We start from the raw sequence: 20,790 nt of genomic DNA on the forward strand, positions 1-20,790 counted from the left end.
AAATTATCGAAAGTATGACATTTGACCCTCGACCCTATTTCTCAATATTTGCATATAATGCAACTAAAATGTATGTACAGACCTTGTTTTGGCCTCAATTGACTTGGATACAGGTTTTTATATAGCCAGTATAGGACCGTTTAGTAATTCCAAAAGTCAAGCACCTCGAAAGTATGCAAATTCGTAGTACAAGTTATATGAAATATTCAAATTACAGTGAATTACCATATCTCGAAAAACCCTAATGACCGATAGTTGTACTTGGAGGTTAGTGATACAGGTGTGATTTTGAGATTTACTTAACAATCCTATGTTGACTATTAAAAACTTGTATCTGAGCCATTTGAGGGCAGAACAAAGTATCTACAGACATTTTAATTTTATTATAATATGCAATATTGAGAATGGGGTCGAGGGTCAAATGTCATACTTCCGGTCATTTTTTTTGTAAAATGTTTCATTGGAGCAAATAGAAATATGTACATTCTGAATACGGCTGTGAAAAATCTGTAATTTTTCACCCTTTATTTGCATATTTTATTCAACTTGTACTACCAATTTGCATACTTTTGAGGTGTGTGATTTTGGGAATTACAAAGTGGTCCTATGCTGGCTATTAGGAACCTATATCGGGGTCATTTGATGGCAAAATAAAGTATCTACAGACATTTTAGCCACATTGTGTATGCAAACATTGATAAATGGGGTCGAGGGTCAAATATTGTACTTCCGGTAATTTTTTCGTAAAATGTTTCATTAGAGCAAATATAAATATATACATTTTGAAAAAATCAGTGAAAAAATCAACTCTCTCGAACTAGTAGTTTTTGAGATTGTATAACCCTGTAATTTCACCCTAATTTGCATATTTAAGCTAATTTACAGGTGTGTGTGTACAGAGGTGTGATGCTCAAATTTTGATCTCCTCATCATATGTGACCATTTAAAAAAGAAAAATCTCTGTTTGCAATTTGTTTTACTCAAAATGATAGATTGCCTAGCCTACTAATAGCCACACCCATCAAATTAACGCACCACATCATTTCCATACATTAATATGTTCGTAGATAATTGCCACAGGCATAAAATTGGTTAACTTTCCAGCTAGGCTGACCCTTCTGGGCTCCTGACAATGAAATTTATCACATGACAGTCCAATTGATACACATTAATAAAAGATCAATATCCAACTACCATCTTCATCTTCATCTTCCTATCTATAATAATATGCGGAACATCATTTGAATATAGACCTATAGTAGGCCCCAGTCACATATCTACTTTAATAATAATATACATCGTCTATCCGTATACTCTCTAACTAATATTTCAACTAAACGACTAAAGCCGAAGTACAGTATAGTATACATTCTATAGTCACCACCAGGTAGGCTTACTTCATCACTTCTGGATGACTAGTTGGGAGCTAGCAGGAACGCTCGGTAGACCAAACCATGGATTAATATGGATTAACCAAACGCAGTACGACGGGTAGTTTCTTGTGTGAACGCATGGTGAAAATCGTCGCTCGAGTTTCGACAATGTTTGTTGACCGAGTGTGAATGCCACGTATCGTTGTCGGTGTGTTCTCAAGATGAATGAAAAATTACCATTATTTGGCCTAGTTGTTAGCTTTTTATTTCAAATATGTTTAAGTGTTGAAATTGACATGACTGTTTTGGTACCTGCTGGTAGACGAGAGTGTTTTTATCAGCCCATAAAAGCGAAACAAACTTTAGATTTCGAGTTCCAGGTAGGTACGGTATGTTTAGGCCATGTACCCCATGCTGAATTTGAAGTGCCGGTGAGTCAGCAGAAGGCATTTTTCTGGCTCAGTGCTGAATCGCAAATAGGCCTAGCTTCGTTGGGGAGTGACACTGAGAACATGATCCAGGAAGTAATTTAGTGTAATAAAGCGTGTGTAATAAGTAGCTATTCTAGAATTAAACTGAATTAAGGATTATTTTACAAGCTAATATAATTAATAAATAGGCTAGGCCTAGGCCTCTCTCTAGCCTAGCCCTACTAACTAACTAGGCCTAGGCCGCCGTAGGCCTAGCCTATCTAAAGTATATGGCTTAGGCTAGGCTATATAGGCCCAGCCCTTACAAAAAAGTTCTATAGAACATTTTATAGAGCTCTATGGTATTCTATAGAGGTACACAATTTTGGCCTAGGCTAGGCCTAGTGTCTGTTTTCTATAGGTTTATAGAATTTATATAGGCCCCTAGAATTTATTTTATTTATGAATTTATATATGTGAATAATACATTGTCTCACCATTATTGAAGGATCATAGAATAAATTTGATTGATAATTACGTTTTTATTTTGCCAATAACAATAATACCATTTACATTTTTTTTTTTCATCGCTTAAAAAAATTTAAATATTTTTCATTTTTCATAGGTCATCGAAGGTGGTGATTTAGACATCAACTTTATTTTAAGGTCACCAAGTAACAAAGCGGTTGCCACGGAGGCAAGGAAAGCAGAGGGCATTTACACGTAAGTTAAAAATAAATGTAAAAAACGAATATTCATATGGTATAATAATTCTACAATAAACTATAAAAATAACAAAATTTAGGAATTGAGCATAGCCATTTATGGGGAGGCAGACATTTCACTCAATACAATATACACAGCTGCACACAGAGCCACCAACATTTCTGACAATTTCATTGTACATGCGCTGTGTTTGGTTATAGAATTAATATAACTGGCACTACTTAATAGAGACCTTCAAGATTCTTAAAGGTGTCAGGGATATAAACCCAGAAGACTTCTTCACCATCTCTTGTAACAACAGAACTCTTGGTCACAGTGTGAAGCTTTCTCGTCCTAAACTTAAAGCAAATCTCTTGTGCAGAAATAACTTTTTTTTAATCAGCATAATTACTTAATTGGAATGCCCTGCCCGAGTCAGTTATTCAATCCCCCTCGGTCAACACATTTAAGTCGAGACTTGACATTTTTAAAACTAGACATGGAAGCAAATAGGCACTAGCCTGAACTATTCCATCAAACATTAAGTGTAAACGTACCAGATGAATATTATTATACACTACAAATAAAAAATGTTTTCTTCGCCAAAATTATTTTGCTATTTTAAATTTATTTTTTGTTGATTTTAAATTGTTTTGATGATTGCAGGAGGACAACGCAAGAAACTGGCGATTACTTATTTTGTTTTGATAATACTTTTAGCAGAATATCTTCCAAGGTAAGTAAGTGTACAAGGTCATTCACACATTTGGCCTCACCAAATTCTGTCAAACCAACAAATTGGGACCATCAAGCCTAAATGCTTTTAATTCAGTCAAAAAATGTATTGAAAACAGTTCCCTCTGGTTCTGATTAGTATTGAGATAAAGTTTAGTAATAGTAAACCAGTAAAATAAGATAGCTGTCGGGACAGTTTTGTCAAGCTGTCAGCTAGACTTCGTCAGTCGCATCGTAACACACAACAACCAAAGTGTAGCTGTAATGAACTTTATTTAAAAAAAATGTATTGGCTTTTTTTTTTACCTTAAGGATGTATTGTCCCTTGAAACACAAAAAAATGAAGGTCAAAATATTCTAAATTTAAATTGGCCACATCAAAGTAATATTAAAGTTATTCACTTTAAGTCGAAAATTCGAGCTAAAAGCAACAAGTTTACGTAATTAACAGGTAAATTAGTTTAACTACATTTCGTCTGGAAAATCGTCGCGATCGAAAGTAAACAAGGATTTAAAACCACGAGTTCGCATTATGCATATGCTAATTAGGATTGTTTACAACTCGTCACGGTTGAGAAGGTATTTTCACACAGATCGTGAGGAAGTTTTATGATTATGCATACAGAGTAGCCAAACAAGCGCGTTTCATTATGGGGTATGTTTTGATCGAAAACTTTGACTGGAAGTCAGAGTTATTTTTTTAACAAAAAAACGTCTGTATTTCACTTAAATGATTTTTTTTTCGACAAATTTTTGGTGATAGTTAATAACTATTATGATACTTCAAAATGACCCACCTTTTTTCGAAATCTGTTATTTTTTATTTTTTTGGAATTAGTCAAAGGGACAATACATCTTTAAAGAAACAGACTTGACTAAAATTGCAAAAGCCTTCTAATAACAGTTTTTAAATAAATTAGAAAATTTTTAAAATGAACTTTCCCAATTTTAGAAGATAATTTTTGTTGAGACACTTTAGGTAACAAAAAATGTGATGTGTCTATATATATGATTTAGGCAGAGCTTAAAGATTACAACTCTCGGTTCCCACTAGGTCACAATGCAGACAAATATAAGCTTAGAAGCGCAAGCAATTTGGCCAATCATGACACAGTAGATTACCAGAAAGTAATTTCGAGCCAGCCTGGTGCCAGCCAGTTTTGGCAATTTCTGTCATGCTCTTTGTTACTACAAATCATAATTATATTATTTTTGTAGACTGTTTTCTTTGATCTTGCGTTGGATTATGATAGTGAAGATGAACTAGTACATCCAAAGGCTCAATGGTTTGATGCGGGCACTGAGGTACTTGACGTCCGTATAGAAGACATGCAGGTGAGTACATAATAGCCTCATCCAAAGGCTCAATGGTTTGATGCGAGCACTGAGGTACTTGACGTCCGTATAGAAGACATGCAGGTGAGTACATAATAGCCTCATCCAAAGGCTCAATGGTTTGATGCGGGCACTGAGGTACTAGACGTCCGTATAGAAGACATGCAGGTGAGTAAATATTAGCCTCATCCAAAGGCTCAATGGTTTGATGCGAGCACTGAGGTGCTTGACGTCCGTATAGAAGACATGCAGGTGAGTACATAATAGCCTCATCCAAAGGCTCAATGGTTTGATGTGGGCACTGAGGTACTAGACGTCCGTATAGAAGACATGCAGGTGAGTACATAATAGCCTCATCCAAAGGCTCAATGGTTTGATGCGGGCACTGAGGTACTTGACGTCCGTATAGAAGACATGCAGGTGAGTACATAATAGCCTCATCCAAAGGCTCAATGGTTTGATGTGGGCACTGAGGTACTTGACGTCCGTATAGAAGACATGCAGGTGAGTACATAATAGCCTCATCCAAAGGCTCAATGGTTTGATGTGGGCACTGAGGTACTAGACGTCCGTATAGAAGACATGCAGGTGAGTACATAATAGCCTCATCCAAAGGCTCAATGGTTTGATGCAGGCACTGAGGTACTTGACGTCCGTATAGAAGACATGCAGGTGAGTACATAATAGCCTCATACAAAGGCTCAATGGTTTGATGTGGGCACTGAGGTACTTGACGTCCGTATAGAAGACATGCAGGTGAGTACATAATAGCCTCATCCAAAGGCTCAATGGTTTGATGCAGGCACTGAGGTACTTGACGTCCGTATAGAAGACATGCAGGTGAGTACATAATAGCCTCATACAAAGGCTCAATGGTTTGATGATGCGGGCACTGAGTGAGCCTCAAACCCTTACTGATGTTATGGCTATGTAATTACGGTTCCTCTGTCTTAACCGCTCGGCCACTCACTCGTTTTTTCCGCGTTGCCACTCACTCAATTATATTCCCAGTTTCTCACTCCTTAGGACGATCAAAGTATATTGAACGAAATGTTGATTATATACAAAATGCAAACTTTATATTAACATTGATTTCTGGTGCTATAAATTGTAACCTCTAATAACGTAATAAATAATATAATATTTGTTAAATTGTATTTGTTTTTTGTAGACGTCTTTAGACATCGTACAAGATAACGTAAAAAAAGCCCAACAGCACCAACGAGTATGGCGCAACGTTGAGTTCCGTGATAGGTATATTGCTGAGAGAAACTATGAACGTGTATCGTTTTGGTCTTTAGTATCCACCATTGTGATGATGTCCACGTTCATTGTCCAGGTTGTAATGATTCGATACTTATTTAGCGATACTAGATCAACTACGTCCAAAACATGAGTATCATTCTTATAAGTAGTTCACACAATTTGACACCAAAAAGCTCGAGTAACTTACTTAGTGATAGCCGTCCACTAAATTTCTTCCCTGAAAACTATTTTGATTTCATTTTTAACAAAGGCTGAAAAAGCAATAAGTGGTGTATATCGCAAATATCTATGGAACCTCCTTCTCTTGTTTTGTAGCCGTTAGGTCCGTTTCCCACAGTGCCTTATTGGACAGGTGACCCCATTGGACAAACATTAGGTAAACATCTGTAATGTTAAAATTATGGACAATTTGGACATTTATAATTATACACTTTTTACCTTTTTTGTAATTTAGAAAAAAAAAATAGTATTTCACCATTTCCTTTACATCTTCATCACTTGGACACTAAACATTTATCTTTTATATTGCATATTAAATTGATTATAAACAACAAGATAATTTAACTTATATTTTTACACTTATCTTTAAAATATAATTTATTAGTTTTCAATGTGGACACTGACAATCTTATAATTGATAATTGAATTGATTGATCTTTTCACTAATTAAATACAGTTTAAGTTACAAAACAGGGTGTGTATAAGGGTTGCTTCAATACAGATGAGGAAACCACGCCCATCATTTTGGGGTTACATTTTATAAATGAACCACGGAGATGGAATAAATTTTGCAAAAGTAGGAAAGGAATCAAAGGATTGACAATTAATTATAGAGAAGTACCCCTGTTAAGGTATGTTTACACTATCAAACGTTATGTCACAAAAAATGTGATGTGCCCATATATGGACATGATGATGTCATATCACTACCATATTTGAACATATCAACACCATATTTGAGCATATCACACTTTTTTTGTCAAACTAGTTTGATAGTGTTTAGTATATCAATTTTGTTGTTTGTTTACAAAATTCATATTAGCAATATGTTAGTTGCCATAAGGTTTTAAAAACCATGACAACCAGCTATAGATTTATGATTGATTTATAATCTTTGAAATAATATTTCCTATTGATAATTGAGGGCGCTACACAAATTCCTGCCAAAGCAGGCAGGTGTTATTAAATCCTATTTATTTTTCTTTTGAAAAAAGTTTTATTTTCTAGAATTAAAAAAAAAATGCTCTTGTAACTTCTTTTTGGTAAACTAGAACAATTTTTGAAATATTTTAAATAGATTTGCACATTTATCAATAGACTTAGTTAATTGTTAATGTACATTATTTTGTTTCAAAGTGGTGATATGGTTTTTTTTTTCAACATTTGATAACAAAATAAAATATTGACACAATATAAATTGGTTTGTATATTATTTATTCTAAGATAAAATGAGAGACAAAAGATATTCGAATCAAATACACTGTTACATGGTTTGAGATTGTAGGCGTTCAAGTTAAAATATAAGACAGATAAAATACAGAAAATTACAAGAAAAAACTAATGCAAGGTTAAAAGTTAGTTTTAAATGATTAAAAATTGGTGAAAATTGTAAAAATGATGTGTAAAATAGTTAAACCAAACAAATTGTTTACAGTGCTGCTAAGATTGGTTCCCATTAGAGATGCAACGTAAGTGATTTGACCAATCACAAGAGATGGATTATTCGAACAATCGCTTGTGATTGGTCAACTTGCTTGCGTTGCGTCTACGTTGTTGTGTTGCGTCTCTAGTGGGAACCACGCTTTTATTGAAATTCCTAATATAATCCCTGTTAGTTTTCCATTGTGGATAAGCTAACCTACCGGATTTTGTTGACAACTATGAGTGTAGTAAGGGGATTGTGATCATCTAGCATAATTGCAGTGCAATGACATAACTCGTATATTTCAAGCAAGTACTAACAAATTCTCATTTTATTCAATTTTTTTTATCTATATTAATCCAACAGATAATTGTGAATTGATTAAAACATCAATCATTTTTACTCTTTGGAATGAAGACCTTTTGAATATAGTCATTTACAAACCGTCCATCAGGGTCCAAATTCTCACGAATCTCGCAAAATCTTTCGAACTTCGGAAACATGTTCTGCAATTCTTTGAATGTTAATTTGTGTTCCTAAAAGAAGACAATTAAATTTAAAGCATCAATAAAATTAAAAGCAATCCTACAATATATCGCTCAAAAAATTAGTAAGAGGGAAAGTTTCTAGGAGAGATCCCTACAACTGTTACCCACCGCATAATAACTTGTTTTTAAATTCATTAATTATAGTATGATGATATATTTACATAATCACCTTAGCCCAGTGTGGTCTACCATTGTATTTTAGCATAATATTCTCGTATGCTGTCCAGTAACCATCTTTCTCAACATATTTCCCATATGGTCTGGAATACAAACACATTTCCAAATATGTAAATTTCCCACAAACAACCAGTAACATTACATACAACGAGTTTTAGTGACAAGACGTAAACATGATTAAGTTAGTCTTTCAAATTAGTCACTTGGCTGTTGGTCCGAAGGTACGTACCCGAATGAAAAAATAAAGTAGAGGTCTGCTTTAACCGGGATTAGTCGGGAAAGATTTGATAAAGTTTGGAAATGGTGGTTAGGTGAGGCCTGGTTTGGGAGTTGGGCCTGGGTGGGAATACAGCCTGGGTGAGGTGGAGCCTAGTTGGACTGGGGTCTGGTTGGGGTTAAGGCGTGGTTGGGGTATGTCCTGGGTGAGGTTGGGAGTGGGGCCTGGGTGAGAATGTAGCCTGCGTGAGAGTGGTTGGGTGTGGAAGCTGACTAGCGTACAGTCATAAACCATAGGCATAAACAGACCATTTCATACCAACCTAAACATAACAATATTTATGTAACAGGAATCTCTTCCATAACATGGACTTAAATACAGGTCATCTTGTTTGGCGAATCGAACCTCAACTGGAAAATGTGCACGTACTTCGGGGTGTGCGTCTAACCACGATTTCAGGTCTTCTAATGCTTCTGAAGTCTTTTCTCTTAAACACAATTTAATATCAATTTATTTAAAAAAAGTACACAAACAAATCATCAGACTAAAAAGCAAAATGTTGGTTTTTTAACTTCTTTTTTAAAGCCGTTTTCTAAGAATTAATGTATTTTCTTTTTTTTTGTAAGAATAAAGGATTTCCCCTTTTGTACTTACCTTGGTATTGCCCAATCTGTTACATACTGCGCAAAAAGGCATTCAAATCCAAATATGTTGTAATAATCATCTATATCCACTCGTAGGCCAGAATGCAGTTTAAAATACACATAGTTTATGACTGGAACAAGCCACTTACAAAATGTACTAAAGTGAGAAAAGTAATATCTTTAGTGTTTAATTAAAAATGTAAAATAATTACACACATACCATACGACAACTTTATGTGTTAGAATGATTTTACTGTATTTTCTATGTGTCAATAAAACCAAACAAAAGTATTTATATTATTTAATTTCAAGATAATACTTGAAAACAATACACGATCAATGTGAAAAATACAGATAAATGAACACAGTAAGAAAAAAATATTAGCAATGTATTTGAGGTAGGCCTTCACTCAAGAAGAAAATTCTTGCTTGTCACATGTCGCTGTTGTGGCTTGGTGGTTATGATGCTTGGCTACAAGTCCTGTCACATGTCAGGATTTTTTCTAAGGACAAAATTACAACGCCACTCCAAAAGACTTGTAATAAGACTTTGTTTATGTAGAGCATCTTGTGTACGTTTGTCTTGTCCGAGGGTCCCTAATGATCAGCAATTGCTGGATGGATCACCCTCATTAAATATGGTAAAACAAAATAAGTTCCCCTTTGGCATCACAACCACGCAACTATACCACCTCCCCCAATCCCTAAAAAAAACCCATCATAAAAAGTTACCTGGTCCAATATAAAAATTGTAAAAGATAAAAGCCAATAGCATAATCCCAAAACCAATTACTGCTGCTTGTTTTTGGTCTGGTAGTTTTATCAACCTCCCTGTAGACCACACCCTCTGTGTGAGGATACCAAACAAAGCGGAAGTATTCGCTGTTACTGATGTGTTCATCTAAATTTGTCACCATCTATCAAACACAACGAGAAGATATGAAACTGGGAATATTGCAATGTGTATTTCCATAGAGGAACAGATAAACTTTGCTCTGGGTTCATGAAAAAAAGAAAATACAACTAGTAGGGCACTCATATAGTGCAAGCCTCCGCCTAGGTATGACAATTAAATCACGTGTTTCCATACATCTATGAAACCATCCTTTAAAATCTTATAAAAATCGGATAATAACTTTTTGAGTAATCCTGCTAACAAATATAGAAAGAAACAAATACACCTGCAGTAGGCCTACACACCCGATTGATGTCATAACTTCTCGCCATTCTGGCGGAGTAATTACGAAAACGAATTGACTTAGTGTAGGCTACACTGAACATGTACATTTCTTTGCTTCTATTTTTAATGTAGTCGGCTCAATCAATTCTGTGAAATATTGTGAGTGTGTAATTGTTTTACTATTAAGGTCAATCATCGATTTTTGGTAGTTTTAAACGACATAACATTATTGCAAAATACTTCAATAAGCGCTTTAACCATGCTGGGGCAATACATCAATACAATCTTTTAGGCCTAACTTATCATTAATTTTCGACAGTGTTTTACCTCTTTGAAAGAACATGACATCTGTCTCTGCTGCAGTTTAAAGTGTGGTTCACACTGAAGCGTAACCGACGTGATGATTCCTAAACAACCTAGACTACATGACGCCGCCAAAAATATTTCTTTATTCTCTTCTCTAGAACACTTGACTAATTTGCAATCAGCGGTTACCAACTCAATTTCTGTTACCTGTAAAGGATTCAGAAAAAACATTAAAAAAGTATTTTTTTAAATGATTGGGTTTAGCAAGATATAAAGCCTGTTTTCAAGTCGACGTTAAATTGCGTTGAATCAGAGACGTATATAGCATATATGCCAACATATATCTCTGGTGAAATTGACCGGAGTCAACGATTTTACAAGAAAAGGAGGTCAAAATAAATTTTAAAATCGTTAGAATCTGCAATCGTTAATTTGAACGATTTGAAAATTCAACATAACTCAACGTCGACTGGAAAACATGCATAATTAGCCAGTCACGATGACTTTTTAATTTATGAAACTAACCACAATAGATTGTTAAGAGATAACTGGCTAAATCTCTCAAGCATCTGGATTGTTATTTCATGAAGAAATAAGTTTTTCTGAATTAGTTACACAATGTATTATCAATCCTGCTAACTCAGAATAACCATGTTGTCTAAACCTGGCCAATACTTGAAATTTGAAATCTATTTGGACTATCAGTGATTAAATTCACTATATAGTGTAGGCTGGTATGTCGTTTATATGAATGTCGTGTATATTTTTTGTTAAAAGCAAACTTTGACTTTATTTCATATCCTGATAATATAAGGAATGAAAAAAAATATGTTGCCATTTTTTCAAAAGACATTTAAAGGACCAAATTCAAGATGGCCGCCAACATTCAAATAACCCTATTAAAAATCAGAATATCACCAAAAATACAAATTATGAATGTGGAACAAGTCCGTTTTTATGGTATTACCGTACCCATTATACAATCTTAACTATGTAAAGCGATAATCTGTCGGCCATCTTGGATTTCAAAATGGCCACCACTAAAAATTAAATTCTTTAAATAATTTTTTTTAAATATGTGTGCATATTGTTGTTTTCTAAATTTCTAAATTTGTCACTTCTCACAGGATTTTCTAAATATAAGGCTGTCTAAAGTTGTCAATGTTCTCTATATAACAGATATATAATACCCAACTATGACTCTTAAATTAAATAATCGTTCAAAGTTGGAGTTGCAAAAGTATGGAACAACTTACCAATTTATATCAAATATTCAACAACAATTGCGTCTAACTAGAGGGTGAGCTCGCTCCCCTCTAGGAAGTGTAAACGATGGTTCTCGGAATGATAATGACTCGGGTAAAAAGGTTTTAGAAGGACGTTCTCCTTGTACGTTTTCTGTCGGTTACCATTATTGAAAATGCTTGACATTCGAAAAACTAAACCTACTCTGTTTCACAGTGTCTTAGATGATTAATAACATTTTAAAGTATAGTGTTTATTGTTTGGTAGGGCCCTTATATGGCGGAGGTGGGGAGGCAGAGTTCATTTGAGGAAGATGCTTATTCGAGGGATTTTTTAGTTTTAATAATATCGTAACATTTATAATCAAATAAAATCCTCTAATAGATATGAAAAGTGGTAAAAAATAATAACAAATGCTTGGTAAATTGTAGTTATTATAAATATAATACAATATTGTGTGTATAAATGTGGATGGGCGTTTATTAGATAGTTGGGTGTAGGCGATTACTATTCAAAGTGATGTTTTATTGGGGAGGCGTTTATTCATCAAATAAATACCATCTCGTAATACATTATTTAATTTAAACATCTTTTGAAACTAACTTCCACGACAGTGTAGGCCGTTTCGGCCCAAGAAGAAAGATGTTTTAGATGGCTTGCAATATGGGACACAGATAGCCTGCCAGCTTACTCAATAAAACTCGGCTATCGGGATTTTATTTACTACTACTACTACTGTACCTTCACACGCGCGGTCCGATCCGAAAATTAAAAAAAAACTAAAATGTCTATAGCCACTAACGACCAACTTAACTGAAACCAGGTAGTTGCAAGGTGAACCTGTGAACTCATCGTGAACCTGGAAATTACTTTGACCGCGTACAATTGAAATTGAGTTGAAAATCTACCGATGAAATCAGAAATTTTGTTTTAAAACTCTTTATAATATATTCCTAAGATAGAAATATGGAACAATATCGTAATAGTGAAAACTGTTTTACATTTCGCGGTACATCTGAGATAGGCCTAGTTCAGGTAGGTATCCAAGGTAGAGATTTGTTCCAAAGTTTTTTTGCCTATGTCAGAATTAACCATAATTTATATATAGATTCTAAATTACAGATTTCATTTCTTTTCATGAAACTGAAACTTGACAGGAGACAGGATCACAATATAAGTGCATTTATACCTTATTGTGAAATCCTGTATAAATATGATGTTAAATAATAAATGTGTTATTGCTATGTAATTCAATGTCTGAACCTTCAGGGCCATAGACACCAGTATGGTTGGTAAGTTTTCAACCTGTCAACTTTTGGCAGAAGCTTGAAGGCAATACAGATACAGCTCATTCACAAGATTATTAGGCAGCATTAACTCCTACTTCTCATCTTCTACAATCTCAACCGATTTCATTAGATATGTACCCACTACAGATAGACCACCATTATACACTGGTTTGATGAGTGCACATGGTTGTGGTATAAAAACTCATGTACTAGGGAAAGACAAGAATGCCTGGTGATGACTCTTGCCCGAGATCAGTGGAGGTGGACAGAGATGACATCAAGAAGCAATTATTATGTCAACCCGGTGAACTATATGGCTTTTGGACATGTAGCATTGTGAAAATAGTGTTGAGGCCAGTGCTTTTGTTGAAACTGAACTTGTATTACCTATACAACCAGTGACACAAATATCTTAAATGGAAAACATCTCTAAAGGACAGAAGCACACTAATTCTGCTTTCTCTCTACAACTTGCTTCTACAAATGCAGAGAGAGAGAGAGATTCTAAGTGAAGTCATTTTGTTTGAAAGAGGCTGATCATAAAGATATTAACTTGAATACAGAAAGTCGACGAAATCTAAATGATGTGGTTAAACTATATCCCTATATATGTTCGAGACACAAGAAAACGATATCTGCACACATGCTTTTATCAAATATTTCTTCGCTCATGACCACCTGAACAACGACCGGTTACTTCCGCTGTATCAATTTTAACAGATTACTGAAACAAATTACAGATATTGGAGTTTATGAGAGGACATGTATGTGTGGGACTTGCTGGATTTACATCAATTGATCAGGGTCATTGAGCATTATTGGAATTACACAAATTAATGATTTCATCAGAGCTGGCAAATCTAGTTGATGAGTTTGAAAGCCAACATTTAAAGAGAGATGATATCCCGATTAATGAAGAATGCTGCAATTCGCACAAAGGTGTTTGTTGGCCATGGCATGATGAAATTGGACAGAAAATGTTTGAGGCATTGGTAAAAGTCTTGTAGAAGGCAAACTGTCTATATACAGTAGTAGAAAACGAAGGAAGGTCAACTTACTGTATCGCATTCAAGATTAGAATATTTCATTGAAGGACTTTAGCAGAGTTAGTTGTCATTTAACTGAAGAAGTGTATGAGATGTTTTAATATGAAGAAGTGTACTGTCAGTACTATAGACCTCCGACCTGATGGTCAACATTTTGTGTTAATCACCATGTTGTTGTCATAAGCATATCATTTTGTGTATTTCAATCTAATTTTATTTAACTTACACACGTTTTAATAAGAAATTTAACCCATTTTTTAAAAATTTGTTGTGTTAATCACCAATGTTGTTGTCGTAGGCCTATCATTTTATGTGATTTCAATCAACGTCATAACTTGCACATGTTTTAATAAGAAATTTAATCCATTTTTTTAAAAATGGCGGCCATTTTGAAATTCAAAATGTCAGAATACTAATAAATATAGGTTTATAATAATTCTTATATAGCAGAGAACCCATATGAACTTAAAATATTATTCATAATGGGTGTTAATTTGTCCAATATGGTACATTTATTGGATATTTTACGTATTGGCGGCCATCTTGGATTTGACACCCTTAAGCTTTTTTAAAAAAATGGCAACATATTTTTTTCATTACTTTACATCCTAAAGACACTAAATCAGCTGGAATTTTGCTTTTAACAAAAAAATGACACGAAATTACATAGTGGCCTACATTAATAAGCAATCTCAAATTATATATAACATCTCACATATGTAGAAATAATGCCAATATGTTTTCCGGTTCCGTGGGTACCTGTGGATATACTACCAGCCACTGTTATATCGGACACAGAGCCTTGTCTGTGGAGAAAACAAATAATTATAAAATGCTAGTGATAGAGATAATTTCTTAGGAAAAACGTTGTATGCCTTACAAATCTGAGTTATTTTTATGATTATGACTTAGGCCTAATGAAAATAATTTTGTTGAAAATCATTTTTTGTGATAATGATTTTGACTTACGTTGACAAAGCCATGTTGTACTTGGGTAAAACATCTTCATTCAATGTCTTAATCGTGATTCCAGCTTCAACTTTGATTTGACAATTCTCTTCATCAACCTAAATATTGAAAACCTCGCAAAGTTTTGATCTAAATTTAAGGCACTTTTAATAAGGGGAGCTCCGAGGTTAAAATCATATTTATATTCATACCGTAACAGAGGGCCTATGAAGAAGTCTTGTAGACAACAAAAAGAGGGGGATTATTTCATGTTGCTCATTCTGCTTTTCCGCTTAATATAATTAATATCAATATTGCTGCAAAAGCTTATATTTTACAATAAAAAATATATGTTAAAACCCGGATTTACACTTTAAAATAAGTAAGTGGGTTTTATTCCATGTCACAATTTTATTACATACATTTTTTATGTTGATATAAAGTTTGCGGTACACCACGTGTATTAGTTCTGAAAAGAACTGTTGAGTTTCTCACTCTTGAGGACGATCAAAGCATATTGATCGAAACGTCGAGAAAATCCGACAGTTCTTTTCAGAACTAATAGCCTACATGTGGTGTACCGCAAACTTTATATTAACATTTTATTTCGTCATGCAAACCTTCAAACAATATAATACATTTTTTACATATTATATTTAATAATTGTTTAGTAGTTTACAAATTGTATTTATATTATTTCTATTAAGTTATAAATTGGTAAAAACAGACTTACTTTAAGTATGTTAGTAAACTTGTCAAGGTTGACTAGGTACTCGTTGGTGCATGCAATGTCAGATGGCGAATGACCTTTGCCACATACTCTGACCTTTTTGCCATTTTTCTTTGCTTGTTCCAATATCTTATAGATAAGTTACGGTACTTATTTAGATTATAAAATACTTTTATTTATTGAGTATAGAACTTAGTGGTTTAAAAATCATTAGGCGCAGGAGCCCCGGATAGCGTTACGTTTGAAAACCCCAAAAAGTGAGGTTTTCAACCATTAGCGGCATGACTGATGTGAGTGATTAATGTGTTTTACGGACGGTTTCAAGGACTATCCTACCAGTGGGCTGTTCACTGGTCAAATGATTGACACTTTGTATCACCGTTTGTAACTGGAGCTGTGACGACCTTTGTAACTGGAGCTGTGACGACCTTGCAAGAATACTAGGCCAGAATTTTTTATTGAAAAGTGCCTTATTATTAACATGGAGATGGAAACAAATTTGTCTATCTTTCTTTCTAAAATAAATGGTCACTACAGTTTCAAACTAGGCTTAGTCCACCAATTAATTAAGAATTGAAACCTAAATTAAAATTGTTGGTATTCTTTGGCCTTTGTTTGATTAATTACATCTTCATGCCATGTTTTTTTTTCTAATGATTTGGCGATACGCTCCTATTAGGCCTACTAGCAGAGGGTTCGATGAGTTTTGAAAAGTTATGGAAATGTGGTCTAACATATAGCAATTCAGTTTTTAAGGCCCTTCTTCCATGTCCGAGCCTTTGGAAATATTAAAAAGTTATATTAATATAATATTCTGTGTTTTCATGTTTTAAGAAATTGTATATCATTTCAGATGTTTCGCGCTGCGTTTTTATTTGTTTCGCGCTTCGTCTTGTTGGCAAAAGTAACTCTTGACTTCCGCTCGAGCTTTCTCCGTACATACCGATACTTATTATGATTATTCATTTCATTTTTTGTACATTATTAAAAAATAGCATACAGAACCCCATACGGAACATACCCTGCTCTGAGAAAACACTTGTGGGCGATTCTCCGAATACGGCATGATGGAATAGCTTTTGGAGTAAATCGAAACGTCGAGCAACTCAACAGTTCTTTTCAGAACTAATAGGCCTATACGTGGTGTACCGCAAACTTATATCAACAAATATGTAACTTGTTTAGCACGTTTAAAATGGATAGCAAAACATATTCAAAATAAAAAACCTGAATTATTTCAAACAGACAGCACATTAGTTCAAACGGATAGCACATAGATAGCACAATCAAATGGATATAACTGTACTGTACATTCTATGCGGATTATCGGGTAGCACATTCTTTCAAATGGATAGCACATTCTTTCAAATGGACAGCACATTCTTTCAAATGGATAGCACATTATTTCAAATGGATAGCACATTGGGTAGCACAATCAAATGGATATAGTACTGTACATTATTCTATAAGGATTATCGGGTAGCACATTCTTTCAAATGGATAGCACATTATTTCAAATGGATAGCACATTGGGTAGCACAATCAAATGGATATAGTACTGTACATTATTCTATAAGGATTATCGGGTAGCACATTCTTTCAAATGGATAGCACATTATTTCAAATGGATAGCACATTAGGTAGCACAATCAAATGGATATAATTGTACTGTACATTATTCTTTACGGATTATCGGGTAGCACATTCTTTCAAATGGATAGCACATTATTTCAAATGGATAGCATGGATTGGGTAGCACAATCAAATTGAGCACATTGGGTAACACATTGCATCAAATGGGAGCCTACTGTACAGTTATTCTATTGAATTGAATTGAATTGAAATATATATTTATACTGGGTAACCTCTTCAGTCAAAGACTGGTCTCCCAGAGGGCCCAGTTATGATCAGTGGCTGTGATGTACTAATACACCGGGGTAACCCCCTACTCGTCTCGAAAGATGTACTAGGTTCTTTAAAGTGCACACAAGCTAGATGTGTATTCTATTATCGGGTGTAGTACATTAAAATTGAGAGGACATAAGATGGACACCATAATTTATTATTAAGGAGCGAAACAGCCAATCCTTACTGAAGGGACACTCCTATAAAGGGGACATTAAGGGGACGGGGAACATTTAAGCTCAGTGCCAATGTTCACTCAATATTTTTTCCATCACAAAATAACAAAAAACACGAAATAATTATATCCATTTATCGTTATTAAATAAAAATGGATATCATAATAATTAAGATACTTTGTCTGTCTTGAAAGTTTTCATTGGTGAAACGTTGCCTGCTACATTTTAAATTTCCGAGTCCAGATCAGTATTGGTATTGGTTTTTTTCTGCGAAACCTCTATGAAGAGGACAAGTTTTTTTAGGAAGTGTTCCAGGGGCAGTAGAACCCCTATTAAGGGGACACTTTCAGAAAAAAGGTTCTACTGTATTTTTAACGGAGGATATCACAAATCAAGTACGTGTTTCCAAGTACAGTACAGTGTTTAAAAAGAATTATTTCATTTCAATCTTTTTTAAAACAGAAATAGGTCTGTTTTGAATGGTTTTTGTTTTTTATTTGTTCTTTTCCCGTGTGTTACTTGGCAATACAGAGATATATTAGAAAGACAATTTTGGCGGGATTTGCATTGTCGCCCCTGAAACTTGTGACCTGAACTGAAGAATATGGTATGTTGTTAGTGCTGAATTCTGTAAATTTTGTGTCATATCAACTGAGAATTTGTATCATTTCTGTAGGCCCAACAGTAAACATCATCGTTTAGGGCCGCCAATATAATTGGCTATTTTTTCAATCACATTGTCAGAAAATGAAATTCTTAATGAAATATTACGTGTAAAACCAAATATAAATATATGTGATGTGAATATAACAATGGAGAAACTTTCATGGAGAAATAACTTACTTATTTATAACTAACAATGTTTAGAAAATGATATCATCTAAGTGATGTTTTACATATAACGTTTAACTTTTTTTTTTATTCTCCATACATTCAATTCTTTTAATATAGTTCTTGTATAACACCATATCAAGTAGTACAGTAGTAGAAATTATTGTAGGGTTTTCTTATTATTCAGTCAATTCAGTGTTTCTATACAGAAAAGAGTAGTCAGTGGCCTTAACATCAATTAATTGTATAATTTGCACCCAAGGTCGAATAGCAAGAAACTAAGGTCCAGTTACATTGTTGTTCATTGGTCAATAGGAAATGAACAGCACACTTATGGGTGGTGACAAAGTTTAGTTATTGATAAATTGTCCTTGGGAAAAACACATTAGTTGGGCTGACCATGGGCTGACAGAGTTAACGACTTCGTAACGCTATCCGGGGCTCCTGCGCCTAATGATGTAGATCAAACAAACATTGTTATTTGGTTGTAGGAGGAAAGGGAAGTTTTTAGCGAGACGCTTTTTAGTTTTTGCTTAATATGTTATTATGGTAATTCACATTTTAAAGATAGACTTTTACTTAATAAAATAGTTAAACAAGGCAGTAGAATAGTAGGCTCTGAACAAATTCAACCTGAAGTTTTATATAAGGAATTAGTAATTAAACAAATGAAAATTATTTTAAAAGATCACGCTCACCCTCTGCACTATAAATTTAACAAGTCAACGTAGTGACCGACTGCTTCAAAGAAAAATTAAAACAAATAGATACGATATGGCAATTCATTCGTCCCTGCTGCAATATCTTTTATCTTTTATTCTTAGAAGTTTTGCACATCATTTTTCTAATTTAAGATTATTTTCCCTATAAAATATCATATTCATTAATATGATTTTTATGTTTTTGATAACATAGAACTTAGTGGTTTAAAAATGTAGGCCTAATCAAACAAACATTGTTATTTTGTAAGAGGAGAGGAAAGATAGATGTACACGATCTTCCCTCAAACTTACGAAAACAAAATTATATTATTATTATTATTTACATTTTTGATTTGTAATGGATCGAACTGAAATTAGCGATAAATTATTATCTTTTTTCCCCAGAAGTTTCGCACATCATTTTTCTAATTTAAGATTATTTTCCCTATAAAATATCATATTCATTAATGCGATTTTTATGTTTTTGATAATAATGTAATACTAAAAACATAAATTTAAGAGCGTGCCTGGCCTATAGTACGATATGTAGGTTAGTTATTTATACATACCAATTTAATATCTTCCACACAACTCGGTTGAAAATATAGTTCAGGCTCGCAAGAGAAAGTGTTGGCCCAATTTCTAAAAATTGTTCCGGATATTCCTTCCTGGAATATAAAACGGACAGAATGAAAACAAAAACTAAACAAAAAACAAACATTCAAAATTATTAATAATAAATAATAATTGTCTATATGATATTAATAATCAAAATCAACTTACTGTCATGACTGTGTGTTTATTAATGATGGTCATTCAAGTTTTTGGACGAAATCACTTTATAATAGGGGAGTTTGATATTTGAGGACAATTTAACAATATACTGTATATACTGCATACCGTATGCTTAATGACCAATGTATGTTATTGTCTCGCTTTATAGTTTGTTATAAATACATAAGTATTATAATAATGCTCCGATTTAGAGTTTCTAACAATACAGATTATAAATAAAAAAACCAATAACAATACATTTAACGTCGCGTTATTGATTAGATTTGGTTAACGTCATTTTTTGCAGCATGTGAGGCGAGATGGACAGTCCATTAAAGTATTTATATATTGTAGCGATTGTTATTGAAATAAAGTGCTTAATTCGTTGAAAACTACCCATTATGCGACAATTAAAATCAGCTTTAAGCCTGGTTTTACCAGTACAAAATAAACTAATAATTGTATCAAATACAAATAAACAATACTTAAATCTAATCTTAACTTAAGATCAGACAAGTAGTAGTAATAATATAAAAAATGTATTTAAAAAAAATTACACAGTTACGCTACAGGACAACACAAACACAACACCATGACAAACGTAAAG

General features: G+C 33.8%; 2 protein-coding genes across 2 annotated transcripts; one reads left to right on the top strand and one right to left on the bottom strand.

Annotated features, from left to right (window-relative positions):
• The first annotated feature begins 1,525 nt into the window (after positions 1–1,525).
• Positions 1,526–7,199, top strand: LOC144849264 (transmembrane emp24 domain-containing protein 5-like). Its single transcript, XM_078706342.1, has 5 exons — positions 1,526–1,753; positions 2,409–2,506; positions 3,155–3,224; positions 4,442–4,558; positions 5,730–7,199. Exons 1-5 carry the CDS (start codon positions 1,595–1,597, stop codon positions 5,952–5,954), a joined length of 669 nt encoding a protein of 222 aa, XP_078562468.1. The 5' UTR covers positions 1,526–1,594; the 3' UTR covers positions 5,955–7,199.
• LOC144849263 (L-gulonolactone oxidase-like) lies at positions 7,101–20,247 on the bottom strand. The gene is made up of 11 exons (XM_078706341.1): positions 20,193–20,247; positions 19,979–20,077; positions 15,800–15,925; positions 15,088–15,185; positions 14,834–14,924; positions 10,560–10,745; positions 9,785–9,969; positions 9,063–9,209; positions 8,731–8,895; positions 8,184–8,274; positions 7,101–8,002 (listed from the first exon to the last, which is right to left on the bottom strand). Exons 1-11 carry the CDS (start codon positions 20,223–20,225, stop codon positions 7,856–7,858), a joined length of 1,368 nt encoding a protein of 455 aa, XP_078562467.1. The 5' UTR covers positions 20,226–20,247; the 3' UTR covers positions 7,101–7,855.
• Between the last annotated feature and the right edge of the window lie 543 nt (positions 20,248–20,790).

This window comes from Antedon bifida, chromosome 7 (assembly GCF_963402885.1).
Source record: "Antedon bifida chromosome 7, ecAntBifi1.1, whole genome shotgun sequence".
In the NCBI taxonomy this organism is placed as follows: domain Eukaryota; kingdom Metazoa; phylum Echinodermata; class Crinoidea; order Comatulida; family Antedonidae; genus Antedon; species Antedon bifida.